The sequence below is a fragment of the Gobius niger genome, assembly GCF_951799975.1.
Source record: "Gobius niger genome assembly, chromosome: 1".
In the NCBI taxonomy this organism is placed as follows: Eukaryota; Metazoa; Chordata; class Actinopteri; order Gobiiformes; family Gobiidae; genus Gobius; species Gobius niger.
In genome coordinates, this window is record NC_136852.1 from 16478437 (window position 1) to 16500148 (window position 21712).

The 21712-nt window shown below is 40.7% G+C and overlaps 2 protein-coding genes across 2 annotated transcripts; both read right to left on the reverse strand.

Annotated features, from left to right (window-relative positions):
* Positions 1–507: 507 nt before the first annotated feature.
* Positions 508–6178, reverse strand: calm3a (calmodulin 3a (phosphorylase kinase, delta)). Its single transcript, XM_079580396.1, has 6 exons — positions 5956–6178; positions 4258–4288; positions 4031–4174; positions 3049–3155; positions 2788–2923; positions 508–2064 (listed from the first exon to the last, which is right to left on the reverse strand). Exons 1-6 carry the CDS (start codon positions 5956–5958, stop codon positions 2036–2038), a joined length of 450 nt encoding a protein of 149 aa, XP_079436522.1. The 5' UTR covers positions 5959–6178; the 3' UTR covers positions 508–2035.
* A 1394-nt stretch (positions 6179–7572) lies between these two features.
* LOC306969699 (potassium channel subfamily K member 13) lies at positions 7573–20650 on the reverse strand (the record flags this gene model as incomplete). Its single annotated transcript, XM_079565395.1, has 4 exons — positions 7573–7807; positions 11947–12020; positions 19408–19955; positions 20314–20650. 4 exons carry the CDS (start codon positions 20648–20650, stop codon positions 7573–7575), a joined length of 1194 nt encoding a protein of 397 aa, XP_079421521.1.
* Positions 20651–21712: the final 1062 nt, after the last annotated feature.

Below are 21712 nucleotides of genomic sequence, written 5' to 3' on the forward strand. Positions count from 1 at the left end.
CATAAAGCAATAAGAGAGGAATAGACAGCCAGTGGTCCAGATTTCAACAACATACAAACAGCACTGTTAATGTTCATATTTCTTATTAATAAACCGGAAAGTGTAGTTAATAGGGTCCAAAATTTTAATCTGGGTACAAAAATTACAAATATTTCATACACAGGCTTCTTCAGTCTTCATTCAGGAAACTCACAGTGAAAAGTGTCACTGGAGTCTTCAAAACATTCATTTAGTCAAACACACAAAGCAAGTATTTTGTTTTTAGGTTTATGGGTGTTTCGCACTGCTTATGTCAACTCCATGGCGACCTCTAGTGCTAGAAATTAGAGCGTGCACTATCATTGGCTGTGAGCGCATTTGATCATCTTGAGGGAAATAACCTCCATGACCTGGCCTCCCCGCGTTCCCCGGTGAAAGCTGTATTTAGTTTTCCATTGTGGACTCAAAGGATCAGTATTAGTCAATATAACTGCTATACACAAGAGAAAAATAACCAGTTTGAGCACACACATTTATTTTCATTCATTTCAAAGCAACAGCTGTAACAGTACTGAAGACATGCATTTTGGATAAAGCTTGACAGCAAAATAAAGGTGAAGTAAAGCTCAGTCACTTAATTGTTGTGTATAGAATAGTACTGACATGTTACTCCTGTCTTAAATGTTTACAGATAAATCCCAAATCATACAAACTGCAACCCTTCCAGTCGATAGTGGTATAGCCAATTTCTTAAGGCTGAACTTTACTGCATCTCCATTTCCACTGCAAAGATTACCCTTGGACAGTAGTATAATGTATATACACTGTATGTATTAGCTTGAGAAAAAAACAGCAAGCTGACAAAAAAATCACTTTACAGAAACTTGAGACACAAAAGATAAAAACATGGACGCTACAGCAACAGTAAAGTGTGTTGAATTACGTATTCGTAGGACAAAACAATATTAATATCCATATAGCTCATAACAAAGTGCAAATAAATGTTTTCTACTGTATTTAATTTTAATAAATTACCATGAACTACGAGTCTTGCAGAAGATCGAGGCGTTTAAGGGGATTATGGCACATTTCAAAGCAAAGAAAATAAACAGATCACAGAAGTTTTACTACAACAGGCAATGCAAACTTTACAATACACTCATGAAGCTCTATAATATGACCAAAGTTTATCAATACGTAATATATTTATAACACAGTTATAAAGCATTACATCAATGTTATATCATCAGGATATTTGTTTGTAGAACAAAAGTATTAACTGCAGTCCCCGTGTGTTTTCACAACAATCACCCTGACATTGAAGCACTGACTGCGTCCAATTAGTGCTGCACACGTCCAAAACCCACAACACAAAGCCAGAAAACGCCCCGCACAGGGACCAACATACAGCAGTGCAGTCTGTTCTTGTTCAAACTCTTCAAGACTTTTTTACAATGCCCACTTTCAACTGAGCACCAACAAACACCCTACACATATTTGCTCTTGCAACACTCAATAGTTAGATATATTTTACAGATATAGCTATATAGTAATGTATATACCTGCAGAGTGTACACAATCTGACCACTAGTTCTGACGGGCTCCGAACCACCTGGTGACAAGAGACCGCCACAGAGAGGGTGCATGCAAGAAGAGTACAAGAACCCAATTTAGGATGAAGAGAATCACTACTGCCACTGGTGCAAGAAAGTCTATATTCTTTGTAGATATTGCAAAGAGATGAATAGCCAGCAGCTCTGTACGAACTGTGGCCAGGGTTCCTATCTCTGTCTTTACACTGTTGCCATTTCCTCTGAGTTTATCAGGAGGAGGATTCAAGTGAATCTTGGTCTGGAGAACAGGGCTTCAACCCTCATAAAGCTTGGTCCATTCATTTCTCTATTCTGGTGTTTTGCTATACACAGACCTTGATTCAGCAGTAATAAAGGAGAAATTGCACATATCTAAACATGATTTTTTTTTTAGGGGTCCATTTTTGTTTTGAAAGACAATCTTAAGAGGACAGGCAACATTGAGAGAAATGTCAATACTCTTCTCACTTGGCGGTCATCATTTGGACAAACTCTGTAAAAGAGAAGGAATATTATCTATAATTAATACTACAGATCCACAGTATACAAGCACAGTTGTGAATGAACACCAAGACACTATAAATAAATAATCTTGGTACATCTTTCCAATGACATTTCCGATTTTATGCTTTTTCATTACGTTTTCCTCTGGAAAATTCAGAGCTGGGCGAATTTCCCTCACCCACAAAAAATTATTTTACTTGATTCGATTTTTGCCCCCCATTCAAAACAATGTAGCTACTCTCTATAGATACATTTTTTAAAAATCTGAATTTATTGTTTGTTTGTTTTTTGTTAAAGTGCATCAACAAACCCTGAAAAATAGCAGGAAAACGGAAGTCACTGTGCACAAGATTTTTAAACTTCCAAATCATACAATACTGTATTTGGAATGAGCTAATAAAGCAACAAAAATGCCAGAGGTAACTCTTAGTCGATTAAAGAGTATCCATGTCCAAAGAAAACAGAGTATTGTGAAGTAATCATGGTCAAGTCTATAAAGTGAGCATTACAGAGTTCATAATGATCGATCTAACCGTGCACTTATCAGAGCACACGCAGCCTGATGCCAAAACAAACAATGTGACTATCTTTACAGCACAAGCAATGTCTGTATACCAACAGGGTGCTGTCAAAATGTGCTCTAAAGCATAATCTGGACCACTCTTCGAATAGTGACATGCTTTTCCTGTTCATAACAACTAAAAACAGGTACCTTCATAGTTGACCTGGCCGTCACCGTCGATGTCAGCCTCGCGGATCATTTCATCCACCTCTTCGTCAGTCAGTTTCTCCCCCAGGTTGGTCATGACATGCCGTAGTTCTGCTGCGCTGATGTAACCGTTTCCATCCTTAAAACAAGGAGAGCAGGAAGTCAGCATTGTATTTTGCAAATTTGAGATGGTCCAGACAGGCAGCTTTAGGGCTTTTGGAACAGAGCTCATGTCATTGATCCCAGTCTCTGAAATGTCAGTACCTTGTCAAAGACTCTGAAAGCTTCTCTGATCTCCTCCTCACTGTCGGTGTCTTTCATCTTCCTCGCCATCATTGTCAGGAACTCAGGGAAATCAATAGTTCCATTACCTAATCACAAAAATTAATGAGAAACAGACACCAACAATATTTTTAAAATGTGAAAAAAGAACACTAAACCAAATCCTGTATTGTCAAAATATTTTCTTTTAATAAATAATATAAATAAATGTTTAAAGAGTAAAATTTGGCAACTAAACTCTGTTTTGAGCTTTTAAATGAGTACGATATATCTCAAAATTCCTGCCCAGAAGGGTATATTACGAAGCTGTAATAGAGGGTTAGCATGGTAAATTCCAAACCCTGGTTTTGCTGTACTACAAACCTGGATAACTCTGTAGCAGGGTAGATCTCCATGGCTTAGGTCCCAGCTTAGATAAGAAGACGGCTCTTTGATCAATCAGTAGGGCTGGGTACGGTTACATTTTCAACACCTCTACTTCAACTAAACTTGGTTTACAATACTGATACTCAAATGATCATTTTTTCAATACCAACACTAAAATATTTGTCTACCAATCAAAGGAGAGAATCCTTCGCTTTGACACCCAACCTCTGTGGTGTATGGAGAAAGGTGAGGAGCAGAGATGGAAGAGGAGGAAGCACCTTGAGCAGCAGTGAGATAATTCCTTTATATCAAAGCGCACATTGATTCCAGGTTAAGTTCAACCAGCTTCGTAGTATAGTCTTCTGTATAAGCAGCACCACTAACATCATTAAACTGAGAGAGAATGCATGAATGTTACAATGGCCAACAGGGGGCAACAGAGTCTAGTTTCTCTATAGAAAAGGAGAAATACTTCCACTCCACAAACATTTTGTACAAATAAAAAGAATAAATAGAAATCAGAGTTGTTATAAGGTAGACAGTGACTATATTTTAAGCCTTTTGTCAAATCTCATTCTCATGTGCTTTTGCTGCTCACCATCAGCGTCAACCTCATTGATCATGTCTTGCAGCTCAGCCTCTGTGGGGTTTTGTCCGAGGGAGCGCATGACTGTCCCCAGCTCTTTGGTGGTGATGGTGCCATCACCGTCTTTGTCAAAGAGTGAGAAGGCCTCCTTGAACTCTGCACAACAAAACACAATAAATGGACTCGCTGTGCAGTTTTGTCTAGAGAAAAATGTACAAAACAATAACACGCCAACTCACCTGCGATCTGCTCCTCAGTCAGCTGATCAGCCTGTTCACGAAAAAAATAAAATTACTACAAAACAACATTTTGATACAATTAAAAAATACTCAAAGATCAAACACAGGTGTGTGAATAGTTAATTAAAGCATTGTGACTGTTTTGTCAACTCTTTAACTGCTCAAGGCCTTCCACATGGCAGCTCCAGACAGAGAAAGTGTGGTGAGGGTATTAATACTCACAGCCAGGAATACACATGCTGCTATAATTAGTGAGAAACGAACAGGGTCGCCAATGTAGCACAGAGTTTCAGCAGCCAGATGTGAAGCCTGCCTCATTATCGGACTAGCCCTGTGCCAACTGCTGCTGGACACTGCTCTTGAGTGTGCACGCTCTTTAAAGCCATTGAATGAATGAGCATAAATTGCCATTTTAGTCATCGTAGTTGAGATTTTGAAATATCGTTGACTTGACTGGGTTGGACTGGGTTGGACTGGGTTGAGCGTGTTTCGCTTCTGCCTTCACAAGCTTCTTCTTGTAGTTCTCAAGGTATTATTGCCAGTTTTCTGTTCTTCTATTGGCCAGACATACATAGTCCAAATAGAGGTACATGTTATGGGGTAGCACTGGGGCAATTGTGCAGTCAAAGAGGTTTGAGTCGTTTTCACAACCAGCCTGAATGACTGTAGCGTGTGTGGCAGGAACGCTGTAAGTTTAGGGAAAAGAGCCCAAAGATTAATCGGTTATGTTCTGCCACTTATAACACGCGGTTCTCACAAACTTACATGTAGACGCCTAACAAAATTGGAGCTGTGTGCAAACAGTTCCAAACAGGTCGTTCAGTGCGTTTAGTTTGGGCATTTTGAGGGTGCATTGCGGGTCCTGGCAGCCTGCTGCACCGAGCATAGTTTGGTTCAATGCAGGGGGAAGGGAGGGGGAAGGAGGGGTTGCAAGGAGGATCATTCAACAGAGCAGAATGCGGCTCAGCGTTACGACGCAATATGTCACGTCATATAACAACATAGCTGTAATAATAAAACACAAAATATGAATAAACAGTTTAAAAAAACAGTGATTTGCCGCTAATCTGTTTCTCAAATCTTTTTGTGACATATAAAGGTTTATTGTTTGGCTTGTTGCGCATGCCACACTATTTAAAAAACAGGTGAACTGTGGTCAAAGTACAATGAACCATTATATTTTATTTAGATCTCGGGCAGAATGATCATATCACACCTGTGAATCGATCCTTTCACCCTCTAATAAAACCGCAAATGATGATCACATTTATACCAATCATGCCCATCCCTTCAAGCAAATGACCTGAGACTGAATTAGACCAGGAAACACATAGTTAAGTCGGGCTCCTCCCTTGTTGGAGCTCAATAACGCCACGTTATAATTTTACACTAGTGTATCAATATGTCACGTTAGCCCCACACTGTCCACCAGACAACTATAAGGGACTCTTTCAAAGGGTTGATGCTTATGAATTATTTCACGCAATACATCACGCAACGCTGTCACATCGTGGTTACAAAGAACTAAATTGGGTTGAAATGCAATGGCATGAAACCGTGGACTAAATTATGTTTGCGTTTTGGATCGTTTTCTAAATAGTTAATAGGCGGATTATGGTATGAGCGGACAGACCTACTGATGCTAACCGTTAGCCAACATGAGCTAAGCTATTCACAGCAACGTTAGCATTTACTCACCATTGTCCCGTGTGATTTATAGGCTCTAAGAGAAGAGTCTTGCGTCTGTATGAATTACACCACTGTAGATTGATGCGCAAACAGAGGTATTTGTCTTGCTATGAGTAAAAAGCAGTAAAATGTGTAAAATATCGCCGTATTGTAGCGCAGCAGGCTGAAATCTCGCTATGACGCCGGGTGGACTAGTACGTGCTGCTAGGACGGTGATCGCATGTATCCCTCCGCGCGCCTCAGAGGCGCTTGTATCCCTCCGCGCGCCTCAGAGGCAGCAGCAGCTGTGACACACACGACTTCTTCGTGTTCGTTACCGCCGACTACTGGTCATTTGGCGACTTTGTTCAGATTTACTGTTCAAAACATAGACTGTAGAAAATGAGTTACAAGATAATGTTCTCTCAAAGAATATAGGAAAATCTGTAAATCTATTCCAGTGGCTTTGATACAGCTGATAAAAAAACACAATTATTTTTTCTAATGTCCAAATAAAACTTCCAAACTTTAAAATAGGAGAAGTAAGCATTACAGACAAAAGATGTGACAAAGAATATATCGATTATGAATATGATAGGAAGATAAAAGAATATTACATAATCCAACTTTTTCAGAAAAAAATTGGGATTTCATAAAATGACCTATCGCACCCAAAGTAAAAGAAATGCCATTTAAAATTCTTAATAATTACTATCCATCTGCAGAGACATTGAGGGGTAGATTTGGTTTTGAAGTTGACCCTTGTGACATTTGTCATGAAAACCCAGAACAAACAGAACAGTTATTCTTCTCTTGCCCAGTTGGTGGGAAGTTCTGGCAGGATGTCCATAGTTGGTTAAATCATAAAATCAGTCATCTTGAACAATTTACAATTTAAGATATTCTTATCTTTAATTCTAAACTGACAAGGTGTAAATGACCATAATAATATTTCCCCCATTTTGTAAATTGCTTCTAAGGTGTTATTTTGTTGCATTATAATTCATACGCTTTTATTTTGAAGGAGCTTAGAGAAGGCTCAGCGTGCGGATGTAACTATGGTAACCAAAGGGAAGTCCTGCTGCCAACGTTATAGGCGGAGAAAGGTGCGCGTCCTGTAAAAAGATGGACAAAAGATTTATTTAAGATTTATTGGTCTATTGCTTACGGTTCCCTAGCGCCCGGTTGATGAGGGAACAAGGTTGGTATTAGGGTTTTGTCATGACATTTTATATTTTAATCATTTTTGCGGAGTTTATATTTATAACTGTTGCGTAACGGTAACCTTTACCCACTAGAGGGTGCCAACGCTCTCCGGTTAAAGCCATGATTAACGCACTGTAATTTCAAAGACGCAATGTATTGTAAAAAGGCAATGATTATTCTTTCATGGTACAGATATAAGGTTAAAGGACCAGGTTTGGATGTTTAATGATTATAAATAGAATTTACATAATTATAGCACTCAAAATAGAGATTGTCACATGGTTAAAAAGGTTTAAGGTAAATTACATGCTGTATGAGTTACTGATTGTATTGTTCTCTGTTTGTATTGTAGCTCTTACGGTGTGTTCACATGCAAGGCAAGGCTAAATAAAAAACAATGTGAACCATCAGTTTGAGAGACCATCTTTTCGACCGCGGCAGCTACAGTAAGAGCTTGTTCCAAGCTGAGAAGAGCTCCCCCAAAGCCGAGGAAGAGCTCATCCAACGCTCAGCGCTGAGGTCACAGTGAGAAGGTTTCATCTCCACGGCTCCAATCAAGGTAATCTGGGATCCGATGGTCCAAGGCATCTTCCCATCCTCAACATGTCGAAATCTGAAGATGAGACGGATCACACCGAGGATCTTCAGGCCACAGCGGAAGAGGAGCTTCCACACTCTTCTCATCAAAGGAGGCCCACAGAAAGGATGCAAGTGTATCAGGAGGAGGTAGCGTTCAGAAAGGAAAAACGGCTTCTTCATGTTTACGATCAATGGAAAAAAGAAGTACGTACAATGCGAGAGCAATTAAAGGGAGACATATCAAACAGTGAAATTATATCACTCATGAACATCATAGAGAAGGAAAGAGACAGTGTCATTAATTTGTACACAGAAATAAGAGATCACATTATTCCATCCAGTGATACAAGGCGATGTGTGAAGCTGTCACCAGAGACATTATTAAGGTTTCACATGAAAGGCTATCAGGCATGGATGACTATGATAGTGTCCAAGTCAAAATACGTCTTCGTGAGCTTCGTTGACCAGACGCTAAATCCATTTACAGTTCCTCAGTCTCACACTCAAGTAAACACTCGTCAGTCAGTAAGTCAGACTCTGCGGCATCAGTTGTCATTGCAAAAAGAGTAGAAGCTGCAGCAGAGTTAGCAGCCAAGGAAGCAGAGTATGAAATTGCAATTGAAGAGGAAAAACAAAGGGAAAAGACTGATCAGTTGCAGCGTGAGTTAGAAAGGCTCAAGGCAGAAAAGGATGTAAAGTCTGCACGAGCTAGACTAATGACTTATGATCAAGAGATAAAGAGTGAGAGTAGTGTCCAAAATGTAAGCATTAGGAAAGTATCTCAGCAGCTCCCAACAGTTTCTGCTCCCATTCAATCTCCAAACAGTAATGTGAAGTCCTCCTCACCTCTGCAAGCAGACGCACTTTTCTTAGCACAAGCAGTACAGGACAGTATTGCCATGAACAGATTGCCAATGCCAGAGCCCTCCACATTCACGGGTGACCCACTACAGTTAATTGAGTGGAAAGCTTCATTTACTGCACTCATTGATAACAAGAACATTTCACCCGCTGACAAACTACACTACCTGAAGAAATACATAGGAGGTGCAGCTCGAAAGACACTCGATGGCATCTTCTACAGAAATGACAGCGATGCATACAAGGACGCATGGGAACGACTCGGTGAAAGGTATGGACATCCATTCGTCGTACAGAAAGCGTTCAGAGAAAGGCTGGCAAAATGGCCAAAGATACATACAAAGGACTCTACAGGATTTAGGGAATTTGCTGACTTCATTCAAACATGTTATGAGGCCATGCCCCACGTCGAAGGCTTAACTATTCTCAACGATTGTGAGGAGAACCAAAAACTTGTCCAAAAGTTACCAGACTGGGCAGCTGCAAGGTGGAATCGTCAAGCTACTCGGTTCATGGATGAAAGTGGGAAGTTTCCAAGCTTAAGGGACTTTGTCGCATTCATGTCCTCTGAAGCAAGGATTGTGTGCAACCCGATTACATCGTTTCAAGCACTCCACTCAAGAGACTTCACCACGACCACAGGTAAAGTTTCTCAAAAGGAGAAAAGACCCACCTCCAATGTTCTCCACACACAAGCTGTAACAGAGACTGAAAATACAAAACAAAAGTCAAATGTTAAACCACCATGCATGCTCTGTCAAGACAATGGACACAAACTTCACAGTTGCCCGCAGTTCAAAGGCAAATCACTTGAAGAAAGAAGGAAATACATAAAAGAGAATAAACTGTGTTATGGCTGTCTCAAACCCGGACACAGTGCAAAGGACTGTCGTTACAGGCTCGTATGTGAAATGTGCAAGAAAAAGCACCCTACTTGTCTGCACGACTTCAGCTATAACAAAGACAAATCAGCTACTAACACAACTCAGAACAATACAGAACAGGCTGCAACTACCCTGTCTCTCAACGCAGAAACCAACGATCAATGTGTCAACACTGCAATGATAGTACCAGTATGGGTTTCTTCAGAGCAACATCCAGCTACGGAAAAGCTTGTTTATGCACTCTTAGACACCCAAAGTGACACAGTGTTCATTGACCAAGATGTAACTCATCATCTCAAAGCTAAGTCCACCCCAATAAAGTTAAAGCTCACTACAATGCTTGGTAAAGATGCAGTTGTGCCTAGTGAACGTGTCTCAGGTCTCAAAGTGAGAGGCTACAACTCCTCAGAAATGATCAAACTCCCTCCTGCATACACTAAAGACTGTATACCAGTGAACCGCTCCCACATTCCTACCTGTGAAACGGCAAGGCAATGGAATCATCTCAAGGTAATAGTGAATGAGATTCCACCACAGTTCGAGTGTGAAGTTGGCTTATTAATCGGCTATAGTTGCTCAAAGGCACTGGCTCCAAGGCAAGTAATCTTAGGAGGAGAGAATGAACCCTACGCAGTCCTTACAGCATTGGGTTGGAGTATTGTAGGCCCCACATCATCTCACAACGACTCTTTAAGCATGTCTACAGTGTGTCACAGAGTTACAGTCAAAGAGCTCCCCCTAGTGACTCCAGCAGATGCACTCAAGGTTCTCGAGTCTGACTTCAAGGATGATAACAAGGATAACAGGTCAGTGTCTCAAGATGACATTCTCTTTCTCAACACGTTAAAGGAAGGCATTTACAAAAATACAGAAGGACATTATGAAATGCCACTTCCATTTAAGGAGAGACCGCACCTACCGGACAATAGGCAAATGGCCACTGTGCGACTTCAAAGCCTCAAAAACAAGCTGTCAAAGGACCAAAGGTACAAAGAGCAGTATGTAAAGTTTATGAGTGAAGTCATAGAAAAGGGAGATGCTGAGGAAGTCCACAGTGAAGCAAAGGAAGGAGAAAGGTGGTATATTCCCCACCATGGGATATATCATCCCCAAAAACCAGATAAACTCAGAGTGGTCTTTGACGCCTCAGCAAAATACAAAGGTAACAGTCTCAATGATCATTTGCTGTCTGGCCCAGACTTGCTGAACAATCTCAACGGCGTTCTCATCAGATTTAGACGGCATCAGGTTGCATTGTTGTGTGACATTGAAAAAATGTTCCACCAATTTCATGTGTATGAAGCAGACAGAGACTATTTAACCTTTCTGTGGTGGAAAAATGGCAACCTGAGTACTGAGCCACAAGAGTTCCGAATGAAAGTGCACCTATTCGGCGCCACGTCCTCGCCAGGGTGTGCCAATTACGGCTTAAAGCATCTTGCTAAAGAAAACGAGACACAGTTTCCCCTCGCTTCACAGTTCATAATGAAAGATTTCTACGTGGATGACGGGGTAACGAGTACTGCAAGCATCAAGGAAGCTATTCAGCTTGCACAGGAGGCTCAGACACTCTGCGCATTAAGTGGCCTCCGACTGCACAAGTTTGTAAGTAACAACAAAACAGTGTTAGAAAGCATTCCTGCATCCGAACGTGCCACACCACAGCTTGCATGTGACCTAGCCTTTAATGACTCTAAACTTGAGAGAGTGCTAGGCATTCATTGGCACATTGAATCAGACACACTCAGGTTTCGCTTTCACTCCAACGACCAACCTGCTACAAGGCGTGGCATCCTGTCTATGGTTGCATCTCTGTACGACCCGCTGGGTTTCATCTCCCCCTTCGTGCTCACAGGCAAAAGAGTGCTTCAAGAGACTTGCAAACAGGGCACAAACTGGGATGATCCCCTTCCCAGTGAATTAAGGCCAGTGTGGAATAACTGGAAAAGTGATTTGGAGAACTTACAGAAAATCACAATACCACGCTGTTATGTTCCCAAAGACTTTGGCCAAGTAGTAAAAACAGAATTGCATCATTTTTCTGACGCAAGTTCCTATGGCTACGGTCAATGTTCATATTTGAGACATGTAAACAAAGATGACAATGTGCATTGTGCTTTAGTTACAGCAAAGACCAGAGTTGCTCCTATTAAGGTAACAACAATACCAAGACTCGAACTTACAGCTGCTGTTGTCTCCATTACTGTAAGTACCATGCTAAAGGATGAGCTTGGACTGTCACAGGTAGATGAGTATTTCTGGACGGACTCTAAAGTAGTTTTAGGCTACATCAGTAACGAAGCACGTCGTTTTCACACATTTGTCTCCAACAGAGTTCAAAAGATAAGGCTTTACAGCTCACCCCAGCAGTGGAGATATGTCCCTTCTGAGCAAAATCCTGCAGATATAGCCTCCAGAGGTTCAAGTGCAAGCGAGCTCATCACATCAGACTGGTTCAAAGGGCCACAGTTTCTATGGGACAGAGAATTACCTCCGGCTGCTGACGTTGACACAAATGTTCCTCTTGGTGATCCAGAGGTAAAAAGGGTACATGCGCTGAACACGCTCAAAACAGAACACAAAGGTTTATCGGACAAGTTAACAAAGTTTTCTTCATGGTACAAAGCCACTCAAGCCATAGCTCGGCTCGTTCGCTTTGCCAAGAAAAACAAAACAACAGGTCACAGTACAGTACAAGAAAGACAAAACGCACAAAGTGTTATTCTAAAGGACATACAAGCATGTGAATATGCCAAGGAGATCAAGATGCTCAAAGACGGAAAGGCACTTCCTCACAAAGGTCAGTTGTTTCAAATGGACACATTCCTTGATAGTGATGGACTCCTTAAGGTGGGAGGAAGGCTCAAAAATGCATCATTCTCCTCCACATTAAAACACCCAGTGATAGTTCCCAAAGGTCACCATGTCACTCAGCTGATAATAGCTCATTTCCACAGTAAAGTGCAACACCAAGGAAAAGGACTGACAATCAATGAGATCAGATCAAATGGATTTTGGATCCCAGGCATCAACAAAGCCGTGGCAAACTTTGTGCACCAATGTGTAAAGTGTCGCAGACTCAGGAGAAATACAGAAGAACAGAAAATGTCTGATCTGCCAACGCAACGTTTAGATCCAACGCCACCATTCACATTTTGTGGAATGGACTGTTTCGGTCCCTTTCTTACCAAACAAGCTCGCAAAGTGCAGAAGCGCTATGGACTTCTTTTTACATGCCTTTGCTGCAGAGCAGTTCACATAGAAATGTTGGACGACATGACTACAGACGCCTTTATCAATGCACTCCGCTGCTTTATAGCCATAAGAGGAGCAGTTACTGAGATAAGGTGTGATCAAGGAAGTAACTTTGTTGGAGCTAAAAACGAACTTCAAGAAGCTTTAAAGCAAGTGGACTCCAAACGCATAGCCACATTTCTTGCTGAGAATCAGTGTGATTTCAAAATACACACGCCTCATTCAAGTCATACAGGAGGTGTATGGGAAAGACAGATCAGGACAATTCGAAACATTCTGCGCTCAACAGCTTCCCTTTCATCAGGCAGAATAGACGACGCATCCCTACGGACATTCTTTTATGAGGCAATGGCGATCGTGAACAGCAGGCCTCTTACAGTGGACAACTTAAGTGACCCAAACAGCCCAGAGCCATTGACCCCAAATCACCTGCTTACTATGAAGTCAAAGGCAGCCCTGCCCCCTCCAGGTAAATTCATCAGAGAGGACATTTATGCACGTAAAAGATGGCGGCAGGTGCAGTATTTATCAGAACAGTTTTGGTCTCGTTGGAAAAAGGAGTATCTTTCCAGCATTGCTACAAGACAGAAATGGCACACTCCAAGGAGAAACTTAAAAGTTGGAGATGTTGTCATGGAGAAGATGGATGATCTACCGCGCAATGAATGGAGATTAGCGCGAGTAATTGAAACAGTAGTCGATAAGGATGGACTAGTAAGAAAGGCAAAGCTTCGCTTTGGAGAAAAGAAGAGTGAAAAGGCACAAAGTTCTGGAAAACCTTCTATTGTAGAACACCCAGTGCAGAAATTGGTTCTTCTATTAGAGACTCTTTAAAGGGTTACAAGTCATTTCTTCATTAGGAAATCATTCTTAATACCATTGGTTCAGCTAGCTCTAATGATTTGGTGGGAGTGTAAATGACCATAATTATATTTCCCCCATTTTGTAAATTGCTTCTAAGGTGTTATTTTGTTGCATTATAATTCATACGCTTTTATTTTGAAGGAGCTTAGAGAAGGCTCAGCGTGCGGATGTAACTATGGTAACCAGAGGGAAGTCCTGCTGCTAACGTTATAGGCGGAGAAAGGTGCGCGTCCTGTAAAAAGATGGACAAAAGATTTATTTAAGATTTATTGGTCTATTGCTTACGGTTCCCTAGCGCCCGGTTGATGAGGGAACAAGGTTGGTATTAGGGTTTTGTCATGACATTTTATATTTTAATCGTTTTTGCGGAGTTTAGATTTATAACTGTTGCGTAACGGTAACCTTTACCCACTAGAGGGTGCCAACGCTCTCCGGTTAAAGCCATGATTAACGCACTGTAATTTCAAAGACGCAATGTATTGTAAAAAGGCAATGATTATTCTTTCATGGTACAGATATAAGGTTAAAGGACCAGGTTTGGATGTTTAATGATTATAAATAGAATTTACATAATTATAGCACTCAAAATAGAGATTGTCACATGGTTAAAAAGGTTTAAGGTAAATTACATGCTGTATGAGTTACTGATTGTATTGTAGCTCTTACGGTGTGTTCACATGCAAGGCAAGGCTAAATAAAAAACAATGTGAGCCATCAGTTTGAGAGACCATCTTTTCGACCGCGGCAGCTACACAAGGGACATTTCACTTTTAATTAACCTTATCATCATTATGCAATACCACATTCACAAAAATAAATGGAAAAAACAGCTGCCAAATGTTAACTGTTTTAAAAATGAATTTCATATGTTTTTATCATCCTTGATTTTTGTAAAAAAAATAAAAAAATAAAAAATAAAATCCAATAAAACTGTGGAAGCAATTTGCCATGGTGCTGAAATGTTTTTGATCCTTAACACTTTTTTTTTGTTTTGTTTTTATTTTACTCTTAAGGTTTTTTTCCCTGTCAATATACACTTTGTCATCGCCTTGCCTGTTTTGTTGTTTGTCTCTACGAGATTTTGTTATAAACATTTATTTAAAAAAAGAAAAAAATTCTGTGAAACCGAAGTTTGGCAGGATATTTTAATGCTCAAATGATTTGCACTATTAACCATGGAGCATCATCAGTCAGAAACCAGTAGGCCTAGATGCAGAAGCAGTTTAACAATTTATTGTAGGTCTACAGATTATAATGTTGGGGCACATAGACATACGCGGGTTTCTGCAACATAACAAACGCAAGGATAAGGTCGTAACTCAAATAGGCAGTTATAAAATACAAAACTAAACAAAGGGCATAACAAGGAAAGCCGTGTGAGGATGAACAAAGGAGGAAGGTGAGTGGGTTTAGGCTTCTTATAGTGATTGCAAGAGGTGAGGGGAACTAATGCCTTCCCTCCTTTGCAATTTGAAGGACTCCAACCTTGGGCAAGCTGGTCAGAAAGTATTTGCCCACTTCAAAGCCAAACAAAAATTTTTTTTTACTATACTAATGGCTCCCTTTCCTATCCGAGTCCCAAACACTACCATGAACATTCAAAATCAAGGATTTAACCTCTCCTTTACCCACTGGAATCCTCCCACTGTCCTCATTGGGTAACTTAAATGCTTGTTTTGCAATCTCATCTGCAGTTTCATCACTAATTATTCCTATGTGAGTGAGAATCCAACAATAACAAACAACCAGACCTATTCATCTTTTACAGTGAAAGACGAACCTCAAACAGCAAGTCATCGCAGCAAGTTTCTGAGTTCTCAAGTTTCCTTTTTTTCCTTACATCTGTCGAATCCTTGCCCGGTTCTGAATGGCAAAAGTATCAAAGACTTTTCCAAATCTTTCTTTTATTCCAAATTTTGTTGAATAAGCCAAGAGCACATTTTTAAAAACTTCAATAGGAAGGTGTCTAAACATATAGCATAGCATTACTGATCCTGACCCGGGCCAGAGAAACCACTCAGCCAGTCAGAGCTCTTATAAGTTAATCTGGAGTAAAATCCATATCCAACTGTACAGACTCCATTGACCTTTTCTTTGTGACATCAGGATTTCTTATAACCATTTCCTCCTCTGCTCCAAATGACAACCACTGTGTATACCAGCTATTTGTAATAGCCCTATAATCTTCATCCACTAGTACAGGTATTTTGTTACATTGTTTCTTCCCAGTAGTTTTTCTAACCATTCCCCAAACCTCTTTTAGCTCTTCACTACAAAAAGATGAGCAGAACGTCCTCCAGGCATTCCTTTTAGTGGATTAGTCGTGGAGGCAGCAGTCTGAGCAGAGGTGCCCAGACTTCGCGATCCACGCACACCTCCTCCAGCTGTTCTGGGGGGCCCGAGGTGACACCAGGCCACAGAGACATAGTCCCTACAGTGTGTCCTGGGCCTTCCACGAGGCCTCCTCCCAATAGGACCTGCCTGGAACACCTCCTGGCATTAAGATTTGGAACACCATAACTATTTTAATCAGCATTTTCCACATCTCCATCTTTTGACATAACAAGAACATGAATCTTTTCTACATCAACTTCTTTAACCTCTTAACCCCCGCCTTTAACCGGGCACATTTTCTCCAGTTCAGCCCTACCCACATCTAAAAGCTTCTCGACTGGAGTTTACAGAACTGATTGTAAATTTGCTGTTGAATTGGTTTTGTCTCTCTTTTTTTTCTTCTATTTTGTCTCTATTTTGAAGCTTTTTCTGTTGAATTTTCATCTTCGTATCTCGATTTTGATGCTATTTTCAAGAAGCTTTTAGATTTGGGTAAACTCGAGAAAATGTGCTTGGTTCAGGTAGGGGTTAAGAGGTAAACTGCCAGGAATTTAATTGCTGTTTCCACCACTATTACTTTAGTCACTTCTTCTTTCCATCTGAATCGCCACATCAACAACGAAAGTTTATTTATGAAACGCTTTTCACAAATAAAATCACAAAGTGCTGTACAAGAGAATAGATAAAAACAAACAATATAAAAACTAGGGCTGTCAACATTAATCACGATTAATTTAATTATCCTATTTCAACAAAAAAATATTTTCATTTTGTCCTCATATTCTACTTCATGGACCTAAAAGTTTGCAGTTTCTGTCCAAAAATTTCAGCACAAAAAAAAGTGTCTCTAAAAAGTGAATCTTCAGAAATGGCTGAAGATCCCGGTTATCAGCTGTTGGGCTTTTCACATAAACATGAAACTGTGGATTTGGTCAATGAAATGTAATGTAATGTAATGATTTGACAGAGGAGCCAAGGTGCTGTTCAATCAGCAGGATCTTGTGGTCTGGAGCAAAGATCAGTGTTTCAGTCTTGTTTGACTTTATCTGCAAGTAGTTAGTGGCCAGCTAGTCAAATATTGACCTTGTCAAGCAAAAGTGAGTCTTTGTTAATTCTCCTGAGACCTTGGCCTATATGGGGTCCGCCCATTAGTCTGATGTCTCATAATTCCGAAAATGTCCCATTGAGGAGGGGTGCCATTAGTCCGACAACTCTTTAGTCAGAAAAAACTGACCCATTGGTCCTAAGTCCCGTTGGTCTGACCATTAACAGCGGAGATGTACTCGGAGTCTACGCACGCATCCTTGGAGTTTATGCCTTGTAATGCTCACTAATATTAGGGTTAGGTTAGGGTTAGGGTGTTAATGGTCGGACCAACGGGACTTCGGACCAATGGGCCTGTTTGTTTCTGACTAAAGAGATGTCGGACTAATGGCACCTCTGCTCAATGGTAAATTTTGGAATAGTAAGACGTCGGACTAATATGTTGACGTACCAATAGCATGGCACCGGTCTATATCTCGGACTCTCTGGGGAAGCGGTGCTGGAGTTTGTAGGCTGGAGGAAAATGCCAGGGGTTCGGCCCTGCAGAAGGAAGGACTGTTTCAGTTTGCTTAACTTTCTTAACATCATCCGCATGTGATACGTGATTCACTACTTTATCTTTCATTTCCTCACTGGCTTCCCCACCAGAATGACAGCATCGGATTTATAAATAATCATATAATTATATTTTCCATACTCGGGTTTCCCTCGTCATCCGGCACACCTCACTTTCCCTTTGCACTGTGTGGCTGTGTGACGTTTGAAACACCCCAGGGGCGCTGATGTGAATTCTCTGACCTCACTGCTAGTTAATCTTGGATAACATGTTTTGGTTCAGCCTCTCTCTCACATTTTGCAAACTCATGTGTTCCCCTCCACATCTGGCACACCTCATTTTCCCTTTGCACTGTGTGGCTGTATGACCCCAGGGGCGCTGATATGAATTCTCTGACCTCACTGCTAGTTAATCTTGGGTGACATGTTTAGGTTCAGCCTCTCTCTCACCTTTTGCATACTCATCTGTTCCCCTCCACATGTGGCACACCTCATTTTCCCATTGTACTGTGTGGCTGTATGGCCAAACCTTTGACGTTTAAAACACCCCTGATGTGAATCCTCTGACCTCATGAATCCAAGGGTAACACATGTTTTGGATGACGCAGACAAGCCAAGGAAAGTGAGACTTCCCTTGGCATGAGATTCGCAGATAAGTAGCCAGTTGTGAAATGTGTGGGAGGGAGGAGGAGCAGGAACTGAGGTCAGTGAAGTGCAGGACGTAAACTAAGGTAAAATAGATAAGTACCATATTTACAAATGAAAACCTTTACAACATAATAATAATAATAATTCATTGGTTTTATATAGCGCTTTTCTGGACACTCAAAGACGCTTTACATTGCTCTATTCATTCACTCCATACTTGGTGATGGTAAGCTTCTATTGTAGCCACAGCGTCCCTGGGGTAGACTGACGGAAGCGAGGCAACCAGTCTGCGCCGTCGGCTCCTACGACCACCACCAACCACTCACTCACACACTACTTTCGCTAGGCTTCCTGGTGTCATCAAATGGTCTCCCATCCAGGCCCTTCCCTGCTTAGTTTCCAAGGTCTGACGGGATCGGGCCCAACAAAGGCAGTATGGCCACATTCTATTTTTATGTGTGTCACTTTTGGCGCCCAAAAAAGTGCCAAAAATGTTAATGCAATCATTCACATGACGCTTCAAAATTGGCATCATTTGGTATTTATTTATTTTCAAAATTGCTTTATACATTAGGCTACAATAGCTGGATTTGTGACAACCATACAACATTTTTTTCATTGTGTTTTGATGATATGACAAGGTTGGTGGAGCCTACTTCAAATGCAAATGCGTTTTTTTGTGAAGACACACATAGTCTACACATATATATTCACTGTCAACATTAGTTCATGTGCATATATTTCATGCGGGAAGCATTATTCCTCTTTACCAATAAATTAGGCTATTACCTATTCCTGGCTCACTCCAAAAATTGAATGGTCTTTCCACTGACTCTGTCTGTAACATTCAAACACCCGCAGAGGAAGCCATGTCAGGCAAACAACAAAATGTACTGTCTATAATAAATTACAAATAATAATAATGATAATGATGATAATAATAATAATAACATTGAATCATCATCATTCATAGATAATAGGCCTATATGTTTTCATCTTTATTATAGAAATGAGTAGGTTGGATACATAATTCATAATTTGATTTAATAATTTAATTTACCTGATGCGTTAAGAATTCTCTGTCTTGATCTCTACCAGATACTGTTTCCACTTTTGCATCACTACAAAAGCATTTACTGATGTTCTTGGGAAATCCCAAGCTCCATGTTGTTCTGTACCCAGGGTCATGTGTTTGCTGGTGAGATCTTTTATGGCTAAGTCTGAAAATACGCCTGAATTTTAAATACTTTACACATTTGTACATGACATCTAGACAATTCAATAACCAGTTCAGTCCCTGCTTGATGATGACCGATATGGCGTTGAACAAGGAGTAGGTACAACATACTCCCAGCAGCATCAGTAGACAGTTGGCCACTTGGTAAGCACGGGTCTCCTCATGCTTCTCCCGCTGGCCACTCACAAAGTCCCCAAAGCCCACTGTGCTGAAAGCTACAAAACAAAAGTACAAGGACTCCAAATAGGTCCATCCCTCCATGGCAGAATAGACAGAAGCTGCACAACAAGCAACTAATAGGACAGAAACAAGTAATATAAGGGTCACTTGTGGTATTGATGGCTTCCCAGTGGCTTCTGAGTGGCTTCCATCGTCCTTGTTCTCTTCTAGTCGGTTTTGGTGGGACCTTCTTTGGTAGCACCAGAGGATGACAACACTTAAAAATGTGATGAGCCGCTCCAAAAAAAGGTTGAAGAAGAGGATTGTTGCAGAACACCCCAGGAGACCATAGAAAACCAGCAATATCTTTCCAGTCAGAGTGGATGGAGCGGACACTCCAAAACCTATACATTGCAAAACATAAGCACAATTCAGACGACAGATTTTGTCAGACGCCATTGCTCATCTACCTTTAATTTTTTTTTATCGGTACCAGTACTTTACAAGTAGCCTACTTGGTTTGCATTACCAGTGCCTGAACAATACTTTTACTGGTATTATGGATTTCCAAGTAGATATTCCAGAGATAGTAGGAACACATACCAAAAAAAAAAATGGATTGTCCACTGATCTTACCCTGATCTATTTTTATCTTGATTTGAAGGCAAATGTTGATTTTAATGAACCACATGCTGTTGTAAAATTTCACTTCATATTCATTTAAAGTACAGCATCCACACATTCTTCAACATTGTCACTCACCAATGGTCGAGACTACTGTTCCCACAAAGTAGAATGCCCCAGGGAAGTCCCATAGGGCTCTGGCCCGGTGCGCCCTGATCCCTGCAGTCCGAGCCTCTTCGTAATGCTGTAAAAAGGACCGGAGCTCTTCATGGCTGATGTTATATTCTTCACTGAATGTTTCAAATCTGCTGCTCCAAAGATTATGGGCCTGAAGCTCGGCTGGCCTCTCCAAAGAAGAGAAGATGGCAGCCCCAACCAGCATGTAGAAGGCTATAAGTACAGCCAACAGGCAGAAGCGAGCACTGTCCCTGCCAGCGGTCAGAGATGGACACCAGCAACAAGAGTCTTTCTTCATAGCAATCTCTGTACAATCTCTCTTTTCTACTCCTAAGTGCTCAAAGTATTGTTCTTAGACAGAAAGGTACACCTTGTCTACCTTGTGCCATGAGCCTGTGTGGTTTTCATAGCGACTGTAATGATCTGTGCTCCTCCTTATCTTCAACTCAATAATCCATCTTTGCTTTACTTTTATGAGCCTCAAACAGACTGGATATAAAATTTATGGTACACAAAGCAAGAAGTATTTGTGCAAGGGCCACAGCTGCAATTAATCTCAATAAATGTAATATGAAGGATTCAAAGATGACAAGAAAAAGCTCAAATTAAAATAATAAGCTTTATTAGTTAAAAAAAAAACCACAAGGTTACAGTTACATGCAATCGGATTTCTTTCTGATCTTTCACAACTCTGCATGCATTCCTAAAGACATAAAAAGAAGTTGCTAAACCACAAGCTGTGCCATATTAAGTGCACAGGTAACATTTGAAGTCCAGATGTATAAATATGCAGGCTACAATAGCCATCAGTCAATTCTCTGCTTGAATCATTTCATGGCTCACAATCAGATCACTAGGTTATCTGATTACTCAGTTATCTGATTTCATTGGCCAATGATCTGAGAGTGACTACAGTACATTTCCATAAATGGCAAAAAGGCAGTGCCAATACCTTGTCAACATTCTGTGTCAAAAATGTATAAAACAAATAGCATTTTAAGCTTATTCGTGGTATGAGAAAACAAGCTTAATAATGGAGTGCACTTTAGACTACTGTTTCCCAACCCAGGGTGTGCACCTTCCTGGGTCAAAACATTTCATTTAAAAAAAGATGAGCTTGCTCCTCCATTTTCTAATACAAAGACATTGTAAAACAGAAATGTTATATTTCTTCCTAAACTGGACAAAACATTTAAGGGACCGCAGTTAGAATGTCCTATTTACATTCAGTTCTTCTGAAATAGAAGCGAATGTAAATATATCTGTCCTGAACTACAATTTGGAAGTTTAGGTTCATGTGCACGTGGTGTTTTGTCATAAAAATATAATTAACACACATTTGTCACTGGGACTCTAAAGT